Source organism: Netta rufina, assembly GCF_964035555.1.
Source record: "Netta rufina genome assembly, chromosome: 1".
Taxonomy (NCBI): Eukaryota; Metazoa; Chordata; class Aves; order Anseriformes; family Anatidae; genus Netta; species Netta rufina.
This window is the reverse complement of record NC_140123.1, coordinates 22,122,729-22,144,546: the sequence shown is the minus strand read 5'-3', so window position 1 is coordinate 22,144,546 and position 21,818 is coordinate 22,122,729. Positions and strand designations below refer to the sequence as shown.

Sequence of the window (21,818 nt, the reverse complement as noted above, 5' to 3'; positions counted from 1 at the left end):
TTTGCTAAAGAATCTGGGATGGGTAACATCCAGACCTGCTCGTCTTTTTATCTAGAAACTATTCCATTTTTCTATGAAGCAAATATTAGAATTAACTGTTTAAGGATCAGAAGTTCAAAAGATATATGAACAGGTTGAAGTTTTAAAAAAAACCTTGTCAGTGTGAATTCTCTGACTGCATAGAACACATTTAGATAAGAGCTTTAAACATGGGAAATAACCTGAAGTTGATCTTAAAAGTGAAACTACATGATATGACAAATACACTAACAGTTCAAATCATTTGCCTTGCCATTAGGATAAGCTTATGTTCTCTGATAGTTATGTTACTGATCAAAAATGTAAGCTCTATAGTATATATACTATAAACATTGAAAATAGTAGCATCTAGATTACATCTTCTAGAAACAAATCAAGAGAGCAAACAATACGTAGTACACGTTCATTGTACACCTCAGTGTATTTCTAGTCTAGAGCTAGTATAAAACTAATCCAGGTACTTGCTCTAGCAAGGACAGTGCAGAGCACAGTATGCAGTAATTCAGCACCTCTTTCTCTCCAAAAAAGCAGAGTAAATTAGTTAATTTCAGGGCTGCTGTGGCTGAACAGTTTTCCCAGCCTGCAGTGTGACTTCTGTTCTACTAAGAGACAGAAGTGATGCAACTTGGAGTTTATATGCTGGAAGATTTCCTCAAAATTAAGAGCTGAAGTAGGAGGTGACTAGATTTATACACATTAAACCTGATTATAAGCTGTCCAGGATTATGTTTGGCATAATTATAAATTAGAAGAAGCAACTGTACCACAAATCGTTACTCTCAACTTACCTGGTGCTAGCCCAGCGGTAGCAGGACTTCCCATGGAGGGGTGAGAGAACAAGGCTTGAGAGAAGGCAGACATACTTGACTGGGATACATTACTCAGCCTGGAGGTTGATCCTCCTTTAGGAATAAACTCACTTGCAGTAGGGTTTGGTGTCTGTTTAAAAACAAATGTAAATTAAATGTTTATTTTAAATGCAAAGAGATGGACAATGCCTATTTGGTAGAAAATACGTTCTAGGCAAGCCTACCAAGAGCAAGGGATATTTAAGTTACATACAGCTTGCTGACAAGAACAGAAGATACAGGAAGCTAGTCTGCATGAACAATCTTAAATAGTTTTCTGCCTTAGACGTGAAGTAGTGTTAGCAAGCTTTCCATATGAAGGGCTGAGGTATGAGTTCATATAAACACTTTGCAAAAGGCCTTCCATAAGCATTATATTATAGAAGTTGGAGAACAGACTTGACAGTAAGAAAGCCTTGCCACTGCTGCACAGACTGTTCTTATGTGACTTCAGAGAATTCATCGCAAACTAAGGAGCAGTTTCAAATTAAAGCAATAACAATTATGTTCCTTTTCTATGAAATTAACTTGTTTTAATGATATATTCCATTTTATCCGTTAATAATGACTTTAAATTTGGTATAACAGAAAGAAATAGCATTAAAGTGACTGGCAAACATCTAAAATTTACTGATACATAAAACATATAACCAACTTTCGATTTCTCTTAAAATCTGTGCTTTTTGGGGGTTGGGGGGGAATAAGGGGAATGGGAGTTTCACAAGACATTATTGGAAGCAAAGAAATTAAGACAAAAACAAAATCAATTATTATATGAATACACTGAAGTGTTTGAAGATTATTACGTATTAATTGTCAAAAGTTTGGTATTGTCAAAAGTTTGGTATATGACGTCTAAACAAAAAGAACAAAATGAGAAGATAGTAACAACTTGCAGTAGATAAAGGCTACTGCGAAGATAATCCATAATGGTTTTCCAAAGCAAATCATATTGGATCACTTTGGGTTTAGGCAGGTTTAAACCAACTACATATTTCAATGGTTAGTTAATTTACATTTTTACCAACGTGAACAAAGTGACAGAGAAGTTAGTGTCAGGTTAGAAAAGAAGCGTGATTATGAAATGCTAAATTAGTGCAGAAGAGTATTTGAAAAGTGGTGGTTTTTGGTGTGTTTTTTTTTTTTTTTTTTTTTTGAAACACCTTTATTTGGACAGGTCAGCCAAATATCATATGATCGATTTATTTCAAAGCACTGGAAAAGAAAAAGGATTCTAAAAGCTGTAAACAAAGAGGATGCTCATGTTTAAAAACAAATAGTAAGAATATTCCACCTTCAATCACATGACCACTAACCACCTTATGTCACACATCAGTTATTCCATATGTGCACGTGTCTGAATATTAAAGAACAGCCATAACCAATTATTCAGACTATTGAATTAAAAACACTTAGAACTTACATGGGTAAAAAGTTCATAGGAATCTTACAATTCTTTAATCCCACTTAGTTAAGTGAAGTTTGCTAAGTATACACTAATGCAACAAAACAAATGGTAAGTTGCATTATACAGACTAAATTTGTAACTGATTTCTAATCTCAGAAGGTAATATTCTGGATTTATCTGAATGTTAGGTACAGGAATAACTAAAAGAATGATGTTCCTGTAGATAAAATTTGGCATGCAACAAGTTAACCAATTCTGCACTGGAGTTGACAGAAGTGGTAGAGAGCTGAGCAGAATTTGTCCAGGTAGTGACAGCTGAAAATTCTGACAAAACTGGGACAGCAAGGGACAGAATTTGTAGCACCTTACTAAAAAGGCATTTCAAATGACTATGGAACTCAAGACTGTTTATTTAGTTATTTACTGTTAGTACTAGTCCTGGCACATCCACAGACCTACCACATCTAAAAATTTTGTCAATTAGGCAACAAAGACAGGAGATAGAAAAAAATTCAGATTACATAAACGGAGAGAAGAAACCTTCTAGAAGATATCCCATACCATTCTGGTTAAACTTTTATTACTTTCACCAATTGATTTAATTCATGCCTACAAAAAAGGGCTTTTTTGTTTTAAATGCATTCAACAAGTGCTCATAGACACTTGCAGTTTTGCTCTCTAAAACAGTTACTTACATATTCATTATCATTTTACAATGAAACTACTTAAGAACTCTAACTGGTAGATGGTTTGGTTTAGCCAAGTGGAAGAGAAACCTAGAAATCTGCTAGGGCAGGCCAGATTACACTGTAGAATTAAACAGAGTGGCTCAAAAGCCTGATGGAAACTCAGTTTTCATTCAACATTTAGGTGTCACAATTCAGGGTAAGAACCAAATCCTGCTAAGACTGGGATGTTCCTATAAAACTACTTACATAAAATGCCCTCACTGAAAACAGGTTTGAATTGTGAAGCTAGATCCTTTAGTATAAAGGCCTGTTTTACTCCTGAGGTTACAAAATTGGAGTTGTAACCCAAGACTTTCCTCATTGCTCAAAAAATTACAATTGGAACCAATCTTAAATAACAGAACTTTCCACATTCAAGCTGTTTTCTAGGTACAGAAAAAATATCTGAGCTTCAGAGTCACCATACAAACTACACTTATCAAGCTAAATACAACAAAATTTTAAGAATTTGTGGTGAAAAATAGTTAATACTTTGTCAGAAGATTTGAAGCTTAAGCTCCAGGCCATGTTTAAATACATGTTACATGTATTTGAAGCTGCAGCTCTTACATTTCCAAAAGCATACAAGCTTTCATCTGAACTAAACCACTTTCTCTGCACTTTGTTTCCAACAAACATAGCCCAAATACATCTATAGATTCTTCATATCTGAATGAAGTGAGGGAATGGAATATAAATGAGTGCTTTAATGCTTTATCTTTTTATTATTTTTCAAAAACTGTAGACAACATTTCATACCAGTGAGCGAGCAAACATGCAAAAAAAAAGAGGAAGCCACATTCTTAATGGCCAATGATTCCTACAATTATGTTCCTGGTACTGAAAAGCATCCTACCTTCACTCTGGCAATAAAAAGTTCAAGTGTTAGTTTTACATTTGGAGCAGCAATAAGCTTGAAGATCTCATTCTAAAAGCGGAGTATGCTTTCGATGACACAGGCTATCTTTACAGTTTTCTTGATAAAATCTTAGTAAACTTCCCTGGAGGGGGAAGTTTACTTGGAGGGTAAGCAAAAAATTCTTACATTTTAACAATAATGAAAAGAATCTAATTAGTGAAAAACATTTTCTCCATTCTGTATTATCCTTAAATTTCCTACATGCCCGGTTTTATGACAGATTCAACTTAATTAGTCTTTATTTCCTGATCTTCATGCTAGACTGGGCTTAAAGGTTTAAGTCTGAGTAAATCAGGATTGGTAAAAAAAAAAAAAAAAAAAAAAAAAAGAGAGAGAAAACAGGCACTGAAGACTTAAATGCTGTTAGTAATTAAAAGAAAGTAGATGCAAGAAAGAAATCATGTAATGAATTTAGTAATAAGGTGACATTAAAAACAAAAGTGAATGTACTTCCCGAAACCCAAACAAACAAAAAAGCAGCTAGTGCTGTCTGCACTATGCGACAAGACCATATCTTCCAGTTTCAAGTGTCTACAGAGAGGCACATATAAAATTATTTCAAAACAAACTCCAATTAATGTTTCTGTAAATGAGATAAAACAGAAACAAGCACGGCTCTGTTAGCTACTTTAATTTTTTTCCAAAAAATACCAAAATAAACTAACTAACAACTCATATATCCACTAAAGGTGCCAGCATTCATTTTTTCTTTCAGCTTAGCCAGTTTAAGTCTCATCCTGTTTCTCTAGTAAACGTATAAAAATATTGTCAAACTAAAGCAGGGGCATGTCTTCCATAGGCATTATCTGAATTAATGCCTGCATCACGCATTCTTACCAAAATGATTCTGTGAGAAGATTTCACTAAAAACGTATACTACTTTCAAATTCTTCATGAATGTGTTATTCCAAAATGATAAAAGCCTCCTTTTAGTCACCTTTGTGAAGAAACTTTCAAAGAGACCACAAAATAGAGTCCATCCAACCCCATATAAAAAAAAAAAAAAAGTCTATACTTCAGTATGCAAGAGAGCACATGTTATAAAACACATAAAAAGTCCAAATTAAGTCTGAATTTAGTCATGATGCAATTAGTAAAGATGGAACCACAAGAGGAGTAAGATGGGAAAGACTATAAAATGATTCATTTCCATCACCATTCAGCACAGAGTTTAGTCTGTCTTGTGGCTAGTATGTTTTAAACACTTAAGACAACTGAAATATGGTGGTGGGGGAAAGAAATACACCTTCTGTCAGTACTACAGAACAAAAATGCAAGATTCCTTAAAGGAAATTACAAATGAAAATAAAGATGGCAATGAAAGCTGAGGGTAGAGGATGAGGTATCTCAGCTGCGTGCCATTGCTGACAAAACTGCACAGCAGCACGCAGCTGCACTGGATGTTGCAGCTGTATACATGAACAGCTTTCTGTAGTCTAGAGGATGACAATTCCCATTTCATCAACTAATTTCAATGCAGTTTTTCTATACCTACCTCAATGATAAACTCCTAAGGCTCTAGTGCATGAATTCACAAATTAATCTGCAAATTGCCTTTGAAGTACAGAGGTACCCTGTAACGCAGGAGGAAACCAAGACAAAGACTACGCAGCCTTTTAAAGGTCATGCAGGGAGCACACAGAAGTACTGGAAACTGCCCTTCTCTCTCATTTCCAGTTGAGTGCCTCACAACAGAGCTGTACAGCAGTGGCAGAGCCGCAGCCTCCATTTCTGTGGCTGTAACACTACTCAGTTATTTCCAGTTACACACTACCAAAGGCCAGCTACCTAAAGCAAAGAGTAGGCAAATTTCATTTGTATTTCAGAAGAACGTGCTAATGTACTTACCATACTAAAAACTGGAAACAAGCCTTTTTGTCCTCTTTTTATGTTGTCCTTCACCTCCAAATTCATGCTGATCTGTTCTGACATCCCGAATTGCATAGTCCTGTAATGGTTACAGAAAGCCACCACTAAACTGTACCCAAGCTACGAGCAGGGCAGTTCTCTGCCAGCCTACTATTTGGCATAGCTTTCAGAATGTCTTATTCATTCAAAAACATGCAAGAGCTTTTGTTTTTTTTTGTTGTTGTTTTGTTTTTCAAATGGATAGATGTGCCATAGAAGGAGCTTCACTTCACACAGAGAGCATCGCGGCAATCCCTCCGTCTCCAGAAGGATTCCTTGATGACTGTGACATCAGAGAAGGACACATTCTGGGATGTCAGAGCAGCCCATCAGACACTGGAGGTTACCAAGGACTCCAACACAAATCTCTTTCCCTCCCACTACTGAATTTGTGCAACATGCTTCATTATTGTAGTTACTGTCACAAGTCATTACATTACCCACACAATAAGCTCTAGCAGTTCAAGGCCAGGCTGGATGGGGCTTTGGGCAACCTGGTGGGAGGTGTCCCTGCCCATGGCAGGGGGCTGGAACTGGGTGGGCTTTAAGGTCCTTGCCAACCCAAACTGTTCTGTGATCCTATAAAAAATTTAATCTCACCAACATGACTAGCTATAATCCAACATTGCTCTTTCAGAAAAGTTAAAGTTTCATTTAAACTCAGTAAAAAGTGTTGGCTTAAGTGCAGACAAACAGTGTTTGCTCCACTTTTTTTTTTGTTTTGTTAACAAAATACCTGAAAGTATTGTTAAAGCTATGAAGTTTAAGTCCATGTTTTTGATGGCAAATATTTGAAAAAAAATCATTTCTAAGATTTTATTTAATTCAGGAAGACAAAATGCTATTCATTGTGCTTATAAACTGATCTGTATAACAAAAAAATCATATCCTACTTCCTTATATATACTTTGATATTATAATACATGTATGTATCTCATGGCATGGTAGTAGCTCAGAACATTTCCTAACGCAGGGCAGGACATACCACTGAAGAATAAACATGGCTTTGTGCTTTTGCTTTTTATGGCACAACCCAGAATGCTGTGCATCCACTGTGTGGACCCCAGTTTTAAAGACTGGGTCATGCTTACATGACTAAAATAAATAGGTCTGGATTATAAATCCGTAGCCATGCACGAGAAACAGCTTTAACTTTTTACAATGCATCTTGCAAACTACCTTCTTTAGTAGAACAGCCATTTTTCTGACAAAAATCTCTACACCTTTCAAAACAACATTTAACAGCATGCCATGAAATAGGGTCTTCCCACACCCTAAATCGCACATTTGGAAGAGTGGACATTCAAATAGGCACAAGAGCTTCAACATCTGCACAGCATTAGAAGCTTTCAGCAATTCTGAGATATGTCTGCTTCTCATCTTCAAACAAATGAGAAAAAGATGCCCTCAAGCAGATGTGCCTTCATCACAATTCAACCTTTTTACTTATCATTGCTTAGCACCCATCATCAGCCTGGATTTAGTTTGTACCACTTATATTCACACCTGCAAAAACAGCCTGTCTTTCAAAACACTGGAGACCTATGCTATCTGTGGGTTCATGTCCAGAAGTAGAAAAAAAAAACAAAGTGAATCTGAAATCTCAATATGAAACTACCTCTTTTTTTTTTTAAAGTGTAGTTTCATGTACCAAACTTCTCCAATAGCCACAGCCATTTTTTGTGCTTTTACAATTAACATTTCCAATTTTTAAAAGTTCTTAAGCTTTGTTTTAGCAGTGAGTTCAAAACTGTTCACATGAATACAAAGACTTAGAAGGATCAGAGTAACATCAAGACAAAATTCAGCCTCTTATCTATGTAGATAGAGCTTTATATACCCTGAACCTCATGTACAGTCTGTACCCTTCTCCATTCACTCTTGCCTAATTTCACTATTACTGTGCTGTCCCTTCCTTTTTCCTATGCCTGGAACTTCCTTCTCCTCTTATTTCTACCAGATACGCATATACATACTTGTTCAAGTCCCACACCTCCATAGTAAACTACGTAATTGCATTTTATAATACAAAATCCTATGTTGTACATAGGTTAACTCATTTATGTAGTAGTGACTGGCACAATAAGGGAGCTTGGAATTGCACCAATGCCACTAACCAAAGAAAGCTTAGGGACCTTGAGCTTTTTAAGACATAGATACTGAAGACAATTGTTCCTGGCCAGAAGCTCCAAATCTCTGACTACTGGTTCTCTGGCCTCCAGAAAAAAAACAACACTAAGCAGTTCCACTTTATTGTTATGCAGAGTAGATCAATGACAACCCTTGACATTACACAGAACAGCAAGAGAAAACAATAGAGAAAAAAATGGGGCTCTTCCTGCTCCTTAGAAGCCCACTTGAAATTTAAAGACTGATTTCTCTCTCTCTCTTTCAGAGCAGCTGCCTACTAATTAGGGCTTGCACTCCCCATTAGATAAATGTGTTTAATTCAATCTGTCAATCTTCTCTCACTTGAGAAAAGCAGTGCTTCACTGGCTCCAACCACTCTTCTGCAACCTTGCCTGGTCCGTCTACTGATGTTTCCTTAAGGCTTCGTCTTTTTCTGCTAGTGGCTTCTCTGCTTCCCCACCAGCAAAACAACCAAGACTTACGCCCAAGCAACTATGCAGTATATTATCACTTTGCATGCAACGTGCTGCCCATGACTCCGAATTTCAGCAATGCAAAGCTGTCCAAACATTAAGTAAAGCAAAATTTGTGTTGGTATTGCAGAGTTCTAATACCCACTTCATGTTTGCCCTTCTGTCACGTTGAAAGTTTAGTGACACTAAAGAAATTTAAGGGGCCACAGACTCTAGCTGTAAACAAGTCTATTGTTGATTTACCCATTTCCATCACTTAAACACAAAAAAGAAAATCCTTGCAATGACTAAAGTCTTTGAAGAACTTAAGTTCTTTTTCTGAAGAATCAAAAGCACCACTTAAGTGCAAAATAGTAATAGCAGCAGTGTTGTAGTTATGACAACTATAATAATTTTCATCTAAACCCTTTCTAAACCCTGACATTGAGCAGATTCTTCCCAGACAAGAATCACCCTCCATTATCATGCTAAGGACAGCCTGCTACTTCAGAATCAGATATGCTCAAGTCCAGCTCTTGAAGAGAAAGTCAGGAATAAAGAAAGTAACACAAAGGTTTTCAGCACAAGTTGAGAAATGTAAGCTATCCCAACATGAAACTTAAGAACTTATACTTTCTGTTCATAATGGTTACATTCCACACTGCAGGAATTTTTTTTATTTATTTTTTTTGCATTTTGTCAATCCTTTTAACAAAGCTTACTAATTTTCACAGTAAACACTTTGCTCACGTGAAAATTAAAATATGAGATTGTGTTTGCTTGCTTTTAAAACACACGATTGTTTTTGCTTCTCCTCCATAGAATATAACAATCAAACAGAGTATATGATACAGGGATGGGTAAAGAGAATAAAACATCTGAGTCATTCTCCTCCGGGGGCCACTATGCCTGTTTTGCAAAATATTTTATCCTATCTCAAAGCATATTTGGAGTAACCCCTTCTAACATTCTCCAGAATTTAAAATCAAGCATCCAAAGTACTGAAAATTTGACTAATAAAAAAATAATTTTACCTGTAAATTGTTTTCTGTGACTCTGTTCCACCAAACCATATTGATGGGTTCTCCTGTTTTACACCTGTCAGCCAGACAGCCGATAGGGTTCTTTGATTTTCTTGCTTTTGATCCCACCGGAACTATCCTCTCATCCAGCATCCCCAGTCGATACTTCCTGGGCTACGAAAAAGAAGGAGAGAAACCAGGCCACTCCTAACAACCCTCATCTAAAGCTACACTACAACAGGCGTCACACTGATTTCATTTCTGGATTGGTGGAATAGGAAACAATTTGCAAGTAAAATTTATCTGAGACTGTTTCCTTTCAATCATTATTATTTAGTTGCAATAAACAACGTTTTTCAAAAAAAACTTTAGGGACTGCTAATTATTTGTAAGCAAACTTTTCCATCACAAGTCAGCCACTGAAATGAGTATGCATTTTCAGGAATTTAGTAAGAATTAGTTTTAAAAAATCCATATTTCTCTAACAGATACCTTCAACCACATCATAATACTGAACTCTAATAATTCCCTTAAGATTTTTACTGAAGAAGAAGCCCACATTGACTTTCATATGCTTCTTTTTAAGTTCAGATTTCCCAAGACTCATCTCCTGAAGATTAACAGTTTATTTATTAATTAATAAAAGGTAAAGCTGAGAAGCCAATTATAGAACTCGGTAACAAAAACATTTCTGCTCAAGTTAATATTCAAAAAGTAACTTCAGGTACTGTCTTAGGTGAAGGCAAACAAATTACCATGATAAATGCATAGGAAACAAACAAACTTAAGAAAATAAAACATGCTTTAAGTAGTAAACATGCAGGAGATGTTTAAGCCTCAATAGGAGTTAAATTTCTATTACATTGCTAATGATCTCTACAAATAAAACTGTTTAAAAAGCATGATATGAACATTAAATTAAAAAAGACACTGGAAAAAAAATGTTAAAGACTTTCACACAGGTGAGGTTCAGAAGTTCTCCAAATTGCTCTACACTTTCAAACCAACATGTACTTTCTCAGATAGTAAACACAACCACAAGAAATATTTCAGCACGCAGGTTCATTTAGACCGAGATCTTTTTTATACCAATTACAGCAAAACCTAGGGGCTTGTGTGTTTTTCTTTTGCTGTGTTTTTGATGTGCAAGTGTAAATTAGCACTGTCTGGACATAAGACCACTTTTTATTAATTGAAGTTTAACTTACCTGTAGTCAGTTATCTACTTCTTCTGGTAAGAAATCTTAGCAAGATGTACCTTGATATGCATTTTAAAAATGGTTCCTCAATAAACAAGGTGACAATATAATTAAAGACTTTATAATTAAAGACTTCCCGCCCATACACAAAGAAATGGTAAAATACAAGTTGAGACTATAATAAACCAGCTGCAAAGTCATAGCTTAAACAAATTCCCTGATCTCATTCCCTGAAGTCTTTTAGACTGAAAGTTTTGGAAAAAGTTAACATTGAGACAGATCACTCGTAGCTCATTTGCCTATAAAAGAACAAGAAGGCCAACACTGAATATGAACTACAAAGGCAAGAAACTGCATAAAGATCAAGTTAACCAACTTTCATAACAATTAGCAAGACTGAATTTCAGTTACAATTACAAATTTCATGAACTGTGGTAGACAGGTACAAAGTCCTTCCATAGCTCAAGCTGATCCCAGTAGAGCTAAATACAGGTTGTTTATGGGAAGAACCACTCTACTGTTGGACCACTTCCCATCTTAAACTACTACTATCATAAATGGCAAAGCTGTAAGGTCTGAGAAACCGAATATATAAATAACACAGAAGTTAAGGGCAAGGTTTGAATACAGTATGCTATTTTCTTAGCTCGGTTATAGGAAATAATAGCATCATGAAGATATCTACTGCAGCTTGCTTGGCATCTTCCTCAACTCTCGATGTTCTTCCAGGCGCAGGGCACTATCTGCCTCAGGCTATGGGACTACAATCCAGCTTTCAGTCATGTTTTGATTCATAAAGGGGTTTTGAATACTTCATAACAAAAAGGTGATATATAAATATTTGAAGAAGGAGAGCCAAAACAAAAGAAGAGCTGAGCTTTTGTGGAGGGAGACTATTTCCTTTTCAATGTGATTCAGGTTCCAGGCAGCAGAATAGGCTTTGAGGGACCACGTTAGGGGGCTGGCAGAAATAAAGGTTAATTCTATGCCATAAATCAACTTTGAGCAAATATAAGCTCTTAAACCAGTAGTTCACAGTCTTACTGAAAATAAAGAAGTCAAACTAAAAAGCCAGAGGGTGAGTGGGAAAGACAAAATTAAAATTTCACTTTTATTACATATTACAAAACATCAGCAGATTACAAGCCCAGCACTCCATTGGTAAAACAATACAACATTAACATTTGGGGTAGAAAAGTCTTTTTGCATTTAAACCATTCTAAATTACACTGATTTTCAATGAGCAAAATTGCATCTGAATCAGAAATCCAATTAGAGTTTACATGAGACTAGAAAACAAAGTATCTGCCAGGAGCAGAAATTCTATAGAAAGGAAAGAACAAATAGACTGAGCAGTTTGAAAAAGACAATCAAGTTGTCTACACTCCTGCCTCCTACACAGAACAGCAAATAAAGCAGAGACAGAAGAGCGCACCTTGGAAAAAGAGCAAGAACTTAGCATCTACTGATCATTTCTGAACTGAGGTGTCTACCTAAGAAAAGGAAACATGATCATCTGGACAAACCCAATTTCTTGGCATGGGTCAACTTTTTTAGATGGTTACAAAAGCAACTGCATGTTTGCTTTCCGCAATGCTTTTCTGTAAGGTACAAAAACCCTGCTCAACCATATAGATGAAGGGATATATATATATATAAATAAAAATCAGTGTGCTGAGTTATATGTATTTTTTTAGGGAAGTGGCTAAAGCATTTACATACTTCATAATCCCTAAGCAAGCATTTCCAAACTACGCTGCAACTCCCAAGATGGTTACATGTTCCAAATGAGTTGTGAAAGGTCAAAAATACCAATTTTAAAATTAAAAATAAAGGTTAGATTTCATATTAATTATTATAGTTTAAGAGGAAAAAAAAAAAAAACCAAAGCCAAATTACTACAAGGCATTACTGGAACAGTTGAGTTCCTCCAGGGCAAAGAAGTAAGAAGCAATAGTAATTACTGGTTGCAAATGTTTACATGAAGCAGGGAACAGCTAACTATGTTTAATTGCTAGCAACAGCTTGGCTCCCCAGGGTGAGAAGGGTAAGCATTTTCAACCATAGATAGTAATTATAACCCTTGCCCTGTGAAACCAAGCTGCTGCCAGCAATTAATGGTAGGAAGCTATTGGTTGGCATGATTAGAGGGAAGGTGTTATATATTAGGAAAGATCAACCCCCAAAGTCTCAGAAACATTACACTTAAACAAGAAATCCACTCTAAAAACGAGGACCTGAGTAGCATCTTCATATCAGAATACTACTACGGATGAGTAACTTAATTAGCCCACGCTAGAAAATTTTTCTCAAGTCAGCTTAATTACTTGCCTCCCATTCATTCAAAAGGAAGCTTGGGAACATGTTTAGCAAGTCTATTTTCTTCCTACTATCTGCTGTAACAAGGTTATGCCTCACCCCTAGTTTCTCCTGTTTCATGGACAAGAAAATGCAACTAACATACATTAGGCATTGCCCCACTCCATCTTTCCAGTTCAGGGGCTGGACACACCAATGTTATAAGGCTATCCTAGAGGGGAAAAAATAAAATCTAAAAAAAGGTTTATGAAGATTCAAACCATAAAGACTCCTCCTGTCTAATAACCTCCATGTAATATTTAAGTCTGGATAAGGCAGAAGAACAAGAAACACTATTCCAAAATTTTGCTTCACTGAAGATCTGTAGTTGGATTATTTGGGATCACACATGCCCCAAATTATATTTCTGCTCCCCAAAATGTACTTACACTTTGATGGGCTTTGAGTATTTAGATTTCCAAGACGATTTCTATACCAAAACACACACAACAAAGTTTAGCATACAAACACATGAGCTGGCCATAGTGTTTTTAAAATATTGTGAATAACCTGAGCCCTAATAATAATCTAAGGCTACATGCATATACTGAAGCAAATACTTCATGGTTCTCTATCACAGGCTGACTTAAGCAGCATTACCTTAAATTACCATAGCAAAAATAAAAGATACCACAGTAGCATTACCTAGGACTCATCTCTTGTACAGTGAGTACATGACTGTATCATGTACAAACATATACTAGCATTATATCGTCAGACAGGAAAAACTGGGTATACCATGTTTTATTTTCCTTGCACTGCTACAAAATTAAGAAATGTGCTTTTAGTCTCAAATGTTGACTTGCCTCGTAGTATTTCAGTTTTGTTTTGCTTTTTAAGCAGAAGTTAGTATCAAGTAGACCATTAGAAAAAGATTAAATGCTCAGCTACTGTGCTACTCTACTCAGCCAACATTTTTATTTTCTTTCTTAAAAACTAAAAGCTGACTACAAGCCAAGAACTCCCCTGGCAGAGCTTGCAAGTGACTCCTGTTAGATCATAACTCTCCTCCTTCCTTCCTTGTTTCAAGCAGCTATCATCAGTGGAAGTTTCACCCAACAGCCATAGCAGATCAGCTGGAGTAAGACAGGGAAACAACCAGCTATCGTTATGAACTTCAACATGGGTATAGGGGGAAAGAACAAGTCAGGGCCAGAATCCATAAACAGGCACAATCAGCTGAGTAGCATTCTTAATTAAAAGTACAACTGAACAAATGGATTCATCAAGTATTACCTTAACACCTACCTTAACACTAGGTGGGGTCGCTAGGAATACCCTTGTAGATTTTTTAAGCTGGTAATATGAAAAAAGGCAGCTGTCTTGTCATTGCTTTTTAAGCCTTGCAGCTAACGTTGCTACAAACCCCTTACATGGTTTAGGATTTGGCTAACCAAAGTACTCTCTCCACTTCCTATTTCATTGCAACCTCTCTTTGGTACACAGGCAGCCAACACTCGTTTATCTCGGTTTCTGAATGTTAGAACCTTTGGAACCTGCTTGACTTCGAAAATCCACAGAAAATGGAATAGTAGCCTAACTTTTGGTCTAGAAGTTTAAAAAAAAAGTGTTGTTTAAGAAAAAAAGGAAAGTATACCAACATTTACAATGTTTATATACTTAATAATTTTACTGTTTATAGTGCTATACATTGAAATTCCATGCACCCTTTTTTCTTCTTTTTATTGTTCATAAAACCTTTGTTTTCTCTGGGAATAAAGTTTTCTCTAGTTGAAAAGTATCACGTAGAGACAGCAAGAAATATTCTTCTGAATATTTTTGATTATTCTTTGAATATTTTATATTTATATATATATTTAATATATATAATATAATATTTTATATTTATATATAAATATATACAATATTTTGTATATACAATGTTTATATACAATATAATATTTTATATTTGTATATATTTATAATATATTTATTATATTATAAATATAAAATTTATATTTTATATTCATTTAAAATAAAATTTGTATTTTATATTCAAAGAAAGCTAAAATGTCCATGTGGCATGGAAATAGCTTTCACCCCGCAACATATGTAATCATTGCAACAAAAATCTTGCTTCAGCCAAATTTGAGTGAAAGCTCCAACAGATCAGGCATTACATCTTACAGCTAAGGAAAACTTCTCAGGTGTGAATACAAAAAAGTATTTCAGGAGCATGGAAGTTGAAGACATGAAAATCCTAAAACATTCAGATGGAGCTAAGTTGACATATCGAAGTCTTGACTCAAATTTTGCAGCCAAGCTAGGTCTGCGTATGAATCACAAAGAGCTACCACAGTCACTGATGAAGTTCTTTGCTAAGGAATTACTATCACCTGCTAAATTGAAACAAGCTAGCAGAAAAGCAGGCTTTTTCCATTACTATAGCGGATAGCTCTATGTAGTGAAGACTTACCAGAGGACCACCATCCCAAGATACAGTTAAGAACCAAAAGTATAGGGAAAAGGACTAAAGATTTTAATGCAACTTCTACTCTATTCAGCATATGATTTCTCAAAACTGGTGTACTTTTCTAGCTGTTTTAAGTATTTGCATAGAATTTTCAATTACTGTGAACACAAGCTTAAGAAATCCTCCAATTAATGTACTGCAAATAACTTACTTGAAGACTACTTAAATATTACCATGGAAAGAGTCAAAAAAAGCTTGTAAATATAACCAAAAACATCTTGCACATTCAAATTACCTGACAGAGGTCTAGGTGGCTAACTAAAAAAAATAGACTTAAAAATGGGGAGTGATGGTAGCTTTTGAAGTTTTAGATGTCTGTAGTTCATACAATACATCTGACCTGCTTACACACAAAACCAGATCTTTTTTTTATGCAGTTCTATGGTAAGTGCTATGCTGTCAATCCATCTTATTCTGCTCTTTTCCTTCAAATACACAAATAGGGGAGGCAACAAAAATATAATGACTCATCAATATAAAAGTGTTCAACATTTCTAAAAGAAGGTGCTTTAATAACATGATTTCTTACGTAATAATCACTAATCCATACACAAAACTCAATGAGAATAAAAAAAATCATTCGTGTCATACACATACCATACTATGTAGTATTTACTAAGATAGCAACAGTACACAACAAAAAAACAATTCCAAAGAAAATTGTACACCAGGTCAACTATCATATCCTTAAAACACATTTTAGACAGAGGTAGACTTCATACTACCTGCAAATATTTACTAGTTTTCTTTAGAAGCATAATCTGTTTTTTTCCTTTTTCCTTCAACAATTTTTTGGCATCACTTACCAACTGTGATGTTTTATTATTGCAATAGAGATGTATAACCCCAGGAGGAAAGTTTCAGGTTTTGAAAGTTAAGTTTAGCCCCCCAGGTGCATTATAAAGTGTGTGCAGCCAAAATTTTGCAGTTTAAAACACAGTGATGTGAGGTGATGTTTGGCAATGACCTCTCAGCTACTCAGAACATGCTGCATGCTTTTGAGGTGGTATTCCAGGGACCATGGAACATTTTTCATTAAAGGTAAATACATCAAGACCAAACAGCATGCACGGCTCTTCAATGAACACCACTGAAAACTATAACGATGATGTACCAGAGGTGTCAAGACAGAGCTGGAGAAAAATACAGCTTCCCAACAGGTAACAAAACTAGATGGAGGACAGGACACTGAAAAATAGGCTGGAAATGGTTTAGATCTTAATAACTTGTTTTCTATACAACCTAGAGTTAGCTTTATTATTTTCTTTTAAGAGGAAAACTCTCCTTGTCCTCATTAAAAAAGCCTGCAGTTTTTTGAACTAGGCTTACCGGCAATCTTTTGTTTCAAAATAATGTTGTCTGCATATTTAGTACTGCTGATCAAAGTGTATGAATTAAAGAAGGCTGCTGTCCACTCCCACTTGCAATATATCTCTACACAAAACACCAAGAATAGCAGAATCCCATTCTCGGTAAAATTCAGTCCAAATAATCTCTGCCATAATTTCCATTCTAATTAGAGTATGCTGTCCTGGCTTTTAGTCACCTAAAATCAGTGGAAGGAGTTCTAAAGAGAATTTTGTAAAACACATAAAACAGCTTTAAAGTTATATTGAAGTTCTGTTCACTACAGCAAATCTGTTCAGTCTTTGCAACCTGAGGACTAACAGCAATCTTCACTTTAACGACCCTCCTCTAAGTGTGACTGAAACATTAAAAAATTAAACCAGTGTCAGGAGCTTTTCAGAAGAGTTCAGTTTCCATGAGGATTGAAGGTATAAAAAAAAAAAATAAAACAAAACTTTAAAAAATAACAATGTTTTCCACTATCCTTTAAGGCTGACTATTGAATAGTGGTGGAACCGTTGAGTCCAGATTGGTGGTAACAGTCTCAGAACAAATTTAAACAAAAGCTTTATCACTTTGTTTTTCTAATACATTAAGCTGTCATTCAATTGGCATCAGATTCTCATCAGTTATGCTGCACATATTTTTATGAACTGTTTACCAGAACCACCAAAATGAATGCAAACAAATGAGTTTTCCAGACAGATTATTTCCAAGTTTACAGAGGAACTTTTTTCTAGATAAAGATCAAAGCCAATTTAGGAAAAAACACCCAAGAACTTCAGATTCAGAATGTTACCCTATTTTTAGCAAGCGTAACATGTATTTGAAGAAAAACAAAAAAAAAGTGACATCATTATTCTCAGGGAAGAGGGTTAGTCTAACTCTAGCTTTTGTTCCATGCTTCACAAATCCTATTGGTGCATTGTAAATTAATACTTACCTGAAAATCTCTTATAGGAAATTCACTTTAAGGTTGCTTGTCTTACTGCATGTAGAGTTACAACAACCGGACAGTAAATCCAGCAGGGTTTACAGTTGACAGAACCTCCATCAAGGCTCCATCTATAGAAATACTTAGCTCCTTTGATTTCATTTTAAGTATCCTATAAAATGTCTTTAAATAGTAATCTTAGCTTTCCTGGAATCTAAAATTGAAATGCAATTTAATAATTTCTAGACAGAGAAAATAAGGTTTATGAACATTCTCGAGGTTAAAGGACTACGTTTACTTTTCAAACAAAAGGTAAAATTGATCAAATTTTTAAAAAGCTGTAACCAACGTTTTAAAACATGAAAATAATCATAAGCAACTTCAGTAGCCTAGTCACTACTAAAAAAGCAAGGATATTAAGAATTCTGATCATGTCTTAGTTTTAATATTTTATTATCAAATATTTAAGCTCACATGGCTTGCCCGCTGTTAAAGGGCTGCCAGAATAACACAATCAGTAATATTCAGATACAATATTAATAAACTTAAGATGTCTACATATTACAATTTTTTTTTTTTTTTTTAGAAACTATTCATGGTTTTATACAAACATCCAGTTTTTACATACTTGCAAGTAACTTAATTTCAAATATTTAAAATATCACATTTCTAATTTGTAAAGCAAAACAATCACTCTTTATTCACTTACCAAGACTGTATTATATCTGTCCTCCAAGTCAGTGATAAACGAAGGAAATGCTGGTTTTGCCAGCTAGTTCAGAACAAACAAAACCTTAGCCCTGGGCTCTTAGCAAGAAAACTGAAAGGTTTTTTCAAATAGTAGATGTTGTAAACACCTACATTTGAGCTAGCCACCAAGGCTCCCTTTAGAGTCATTGAACAGAAACGTGCACTTCTGGAAGGTTATCTAGCTTGTGTTACAGCAGGTATTGAACACTGGCTATTCAAGTCATGTTGCTCGAGCTCTGAATAAAACTCAGTTACTGGAGTAGGGTGCAAATCACAGAATTTTTTTTTAAATACCCAGCACTCAAGCATTTAGTTCAAGGAAATGTATGACTATACTTGAATACTGTACTCAAAAAAAAAAAAATACTAAAAATGGTAAGAAACAACATCCAAGACTATTTGCAGTGTATTGTCTGGTTGTCGAGTCAAACAGCCACAGCAGAAATTCATTTCTGCTAGAGATTCATTTCTAGTAGCTCTATACATCAAGTATTATCCACTTCACCACTCATTGACATTAGCCTCATCTACCTTGCTTTTCTTAATGTCAGCCAAGTGTTCACTTAAACTGCTCGTCTCTCTCTACTGACTATAGAGGGAGCCTTGACGCCTAGATTTTAAAACAGTTCCAATCATATTAGATGAAAACCTCCCCCTTACTAGTATTATTTAACAATCTTTTACACAAATATAGGTCACAAAATGGAAGCCATAATAAACAATAAAAGTTTAATAGGAAAAGCATAACGACACCCCTTTCAATTAATGCCAGTTATGTCTGAAATATTAATGGAGGGAAAAAAAAAATAAGTAAATCAGTTTCACAGATAAATGCCTCTCCTGATACTATTTTTGCAGTAAGTGGTTTAATTGCTGATTCTTTCTTGGGGAAAAAAGAGACCAAGTTAGAACAGACTTTCCATTACTAATTGAGCTTTAAGTTTCTTGAGCTTTATATTCAAACATTATGTGGTTTGCTTCCATTTTGTACTGTTTCATTAACTTTGAATTAACAGTCAGTATTAGAAGCAGTGTTTTAGTATGCTTTTGTATGTCATTTTCTTTTGAGCATATGGTTTAATATGCATACACATAAATAGAATACAATTTTCTTTCTTACTGTCCTCATTAACTGGGTAAACACATAGTTGTTTACATCAAACTTCCAGTACAATACAGCTGGCATTAAGGAAAAAGGCAATTGAGAGATTCCATCTAGTTTGGATGCATAATATTGGGAAGTTATCATTCTACAGCTTCATTTTAGTTCAAGAAAAACAGTCTGATGGACCAACTATGGTAATTATCTTCATGCTCAATCTTCACCTGCAGGAACGATACAGAGCTTAATTGCCAACACGCAAATAAAGCTCTATGAAAAGTCACAAGCATGCTGATACAGCATGCTTTCAAAAAAAGGTATTATTGACTACAGGAAAGTTCAGAATCATGTGGCAAATAAGATGCAAAACATGAAAGTCATCACTGAAAGCAAAATCTGATAACTGGCTGGGACAAGATAATGTCTTTGTTGATAAGAGACAGTTTGGAAAAATAAGAAGTAATTCTGGGGTAAACCAAACTTACTCTTATTCCAGCCACTGTGCTTTTAAATGGGTAATTAGGAAACAGCACAGCCTGAGTTGGCACAGGTCAAAGGTATTCAAAGATGCTCTTTAGCTTTCAGCAGAAGACTTGTCAATAAAGATTAGAGGGGAAAAATACCACACCTTATCTTCCCCATAATATTATTAGAGTATCTTTCAAACTGAAGGCATTTCAAACAAAGAATTATTTTGACAGCACGGACAAATAAATGGGAGGAATGATTCTTCTTGTATTCAGAACTTATTACCATGAAGGTACAAGATAATCCAACCACCTGCAAGCCTCAGTGCAATAAAAATAATTTGTTTTTAAATGCAATGGACCATGCCTGAATTTTCATATTCAAAGCATTCTTATCATCTTCAATTTACAAATGCTTGGAATATTTCCTAATAGCAACAGTCTGATCTGGTGCAACACAAATGAAAGGGATCTCATTTATATTGGCAGTGAATTAGTAAAATAAACCTAGTAACACTAGAAGAATCATCCTTATTTCACCTAGCATTTCAAGTTGTTCCAGATCTTCTTCCCTGTCAACTCATGCACGATTACACCACTTAAAATTTAGCTGTTGCCTACCTTTCTCCTTTGAGACACGGTGAGGGCAGCAAAGTCATTAAACAAGGATGAATTTGGTGAAGTTAGTGGATCTGTAAAAAGAGTGTAAAACATGTTATACACCTACATATATACAAAAAAAAGCTTACAATTTTTAATTTGTTTGAATGGAAAAAAATCCCTCAGGCAAAACTACGTTTAGCAACACTGTTGAAAACTACAGCATTTGTTAGATTCCATGCAACAGCATAAATGAAACAGTGCTCATTAGCATAAATGCAGTACATTTAATTGCTGTTGACACTATTTAAAGTCCACTAAGATTTTAAAGCCTTCATCTCCAGTTACCTGAACTTAGTCACCTTCAGCACAACATAGCATTACAAATAATGGTGCAGATGTTATGTCACACACAAATTTAAATCTGATCTAAATGTAGCAGAAGTCCATACTCTACTAGAAGCTTTTTATTGATTTTCTTTCTCCCTGTGTATCCCCTCCAAAATTGAAGCACCAAAAATTGAACAATCACAGATGCAACTTAAACAGGAAAGTCCAAACTGAATTTATATAATTATCAAATTTATTGTTTGCAGGTAGCATTAATTTATGTTTTAATGAAACACTCTTTAGCATTCATCAGTACTCCTTTATAAGCTAATACTACAAGTGAGGCACAGCTTAGGAGGGGAAAAAATTAGCAGGACCAGAGACACAACAGAATTTAAAGTGGTTTCCAAAAGTCAGTCTGGTTTCTCTCCTTCGCATGCATCACCATCACTATTTGGCTTGTCACACAGTCAAACTGACTGCATTTAAAACTGTAGAACTCCGCTGCCTTGAATAGCTAATTGTGCAGTGGGACAAAAGCACAAAACCTACTGGAAATGAACTAGGAGGAAGAAAAACAAAAACAAACTTGGCTTTCAAATTAATTTTCTAGAACTATATACTACTATGCTTTACCAAAAAAAAAAATATATAAGTGTAAGTAGCCTAGCTATAGTTTCAGACATGCAAATGAAGTTCTAGAACATTATTAATACAGCAATTTTCAGCACAGCAACATTTTAAATGCCATAAGGGAATAGTGCTCTTCTTGAAAGAAGCTGGCTTGACAGCTACAGCTGAAAT

General features: G+C 35.2%; 1 protein-coding gene across 4 annotated transcripts in view; it reads right to left on the bottom strand.

Annotated features, from left to right (window-relative positions):
* PAN3 (poly(A) specific ribonuclease subunit PAN3) overlaps positions 1 to 21,818 on the bottom strand; it is an 81,737-nt gene that overhangs the window by 35,907 nt on the left and 24,012 nt on the right. For 3 of the 4 annotated variants that reach the window (XM_084304466.1, XM_084304467.1, XM_084304469.1), the window contains exons 4-7: positions 20,706 to 20,776; positions 18,475 to 18,537; positions 9,467 to 9,628; positions 828 to 978 (exon numbers count right to left, since the gene is read on the bottom strand). In XM_084304466.1, coding sequence (XP_084160592.1) covers positions 828 to 978; positions 9,467 to 9,628; positions 18,475 to 18,537; positions 20,706 to 20,776 — 447 coding nt within the window. The remainder of the gene's footprint in view (positions 1 to 827; positions 979 to 9,466; positions 9,629 to 18,474; positions 18,538 to 20,705; positions 20,777 to 21,818) is intronic. The other variant, XM_084304468.1, reaches the window with a different exon arrangement.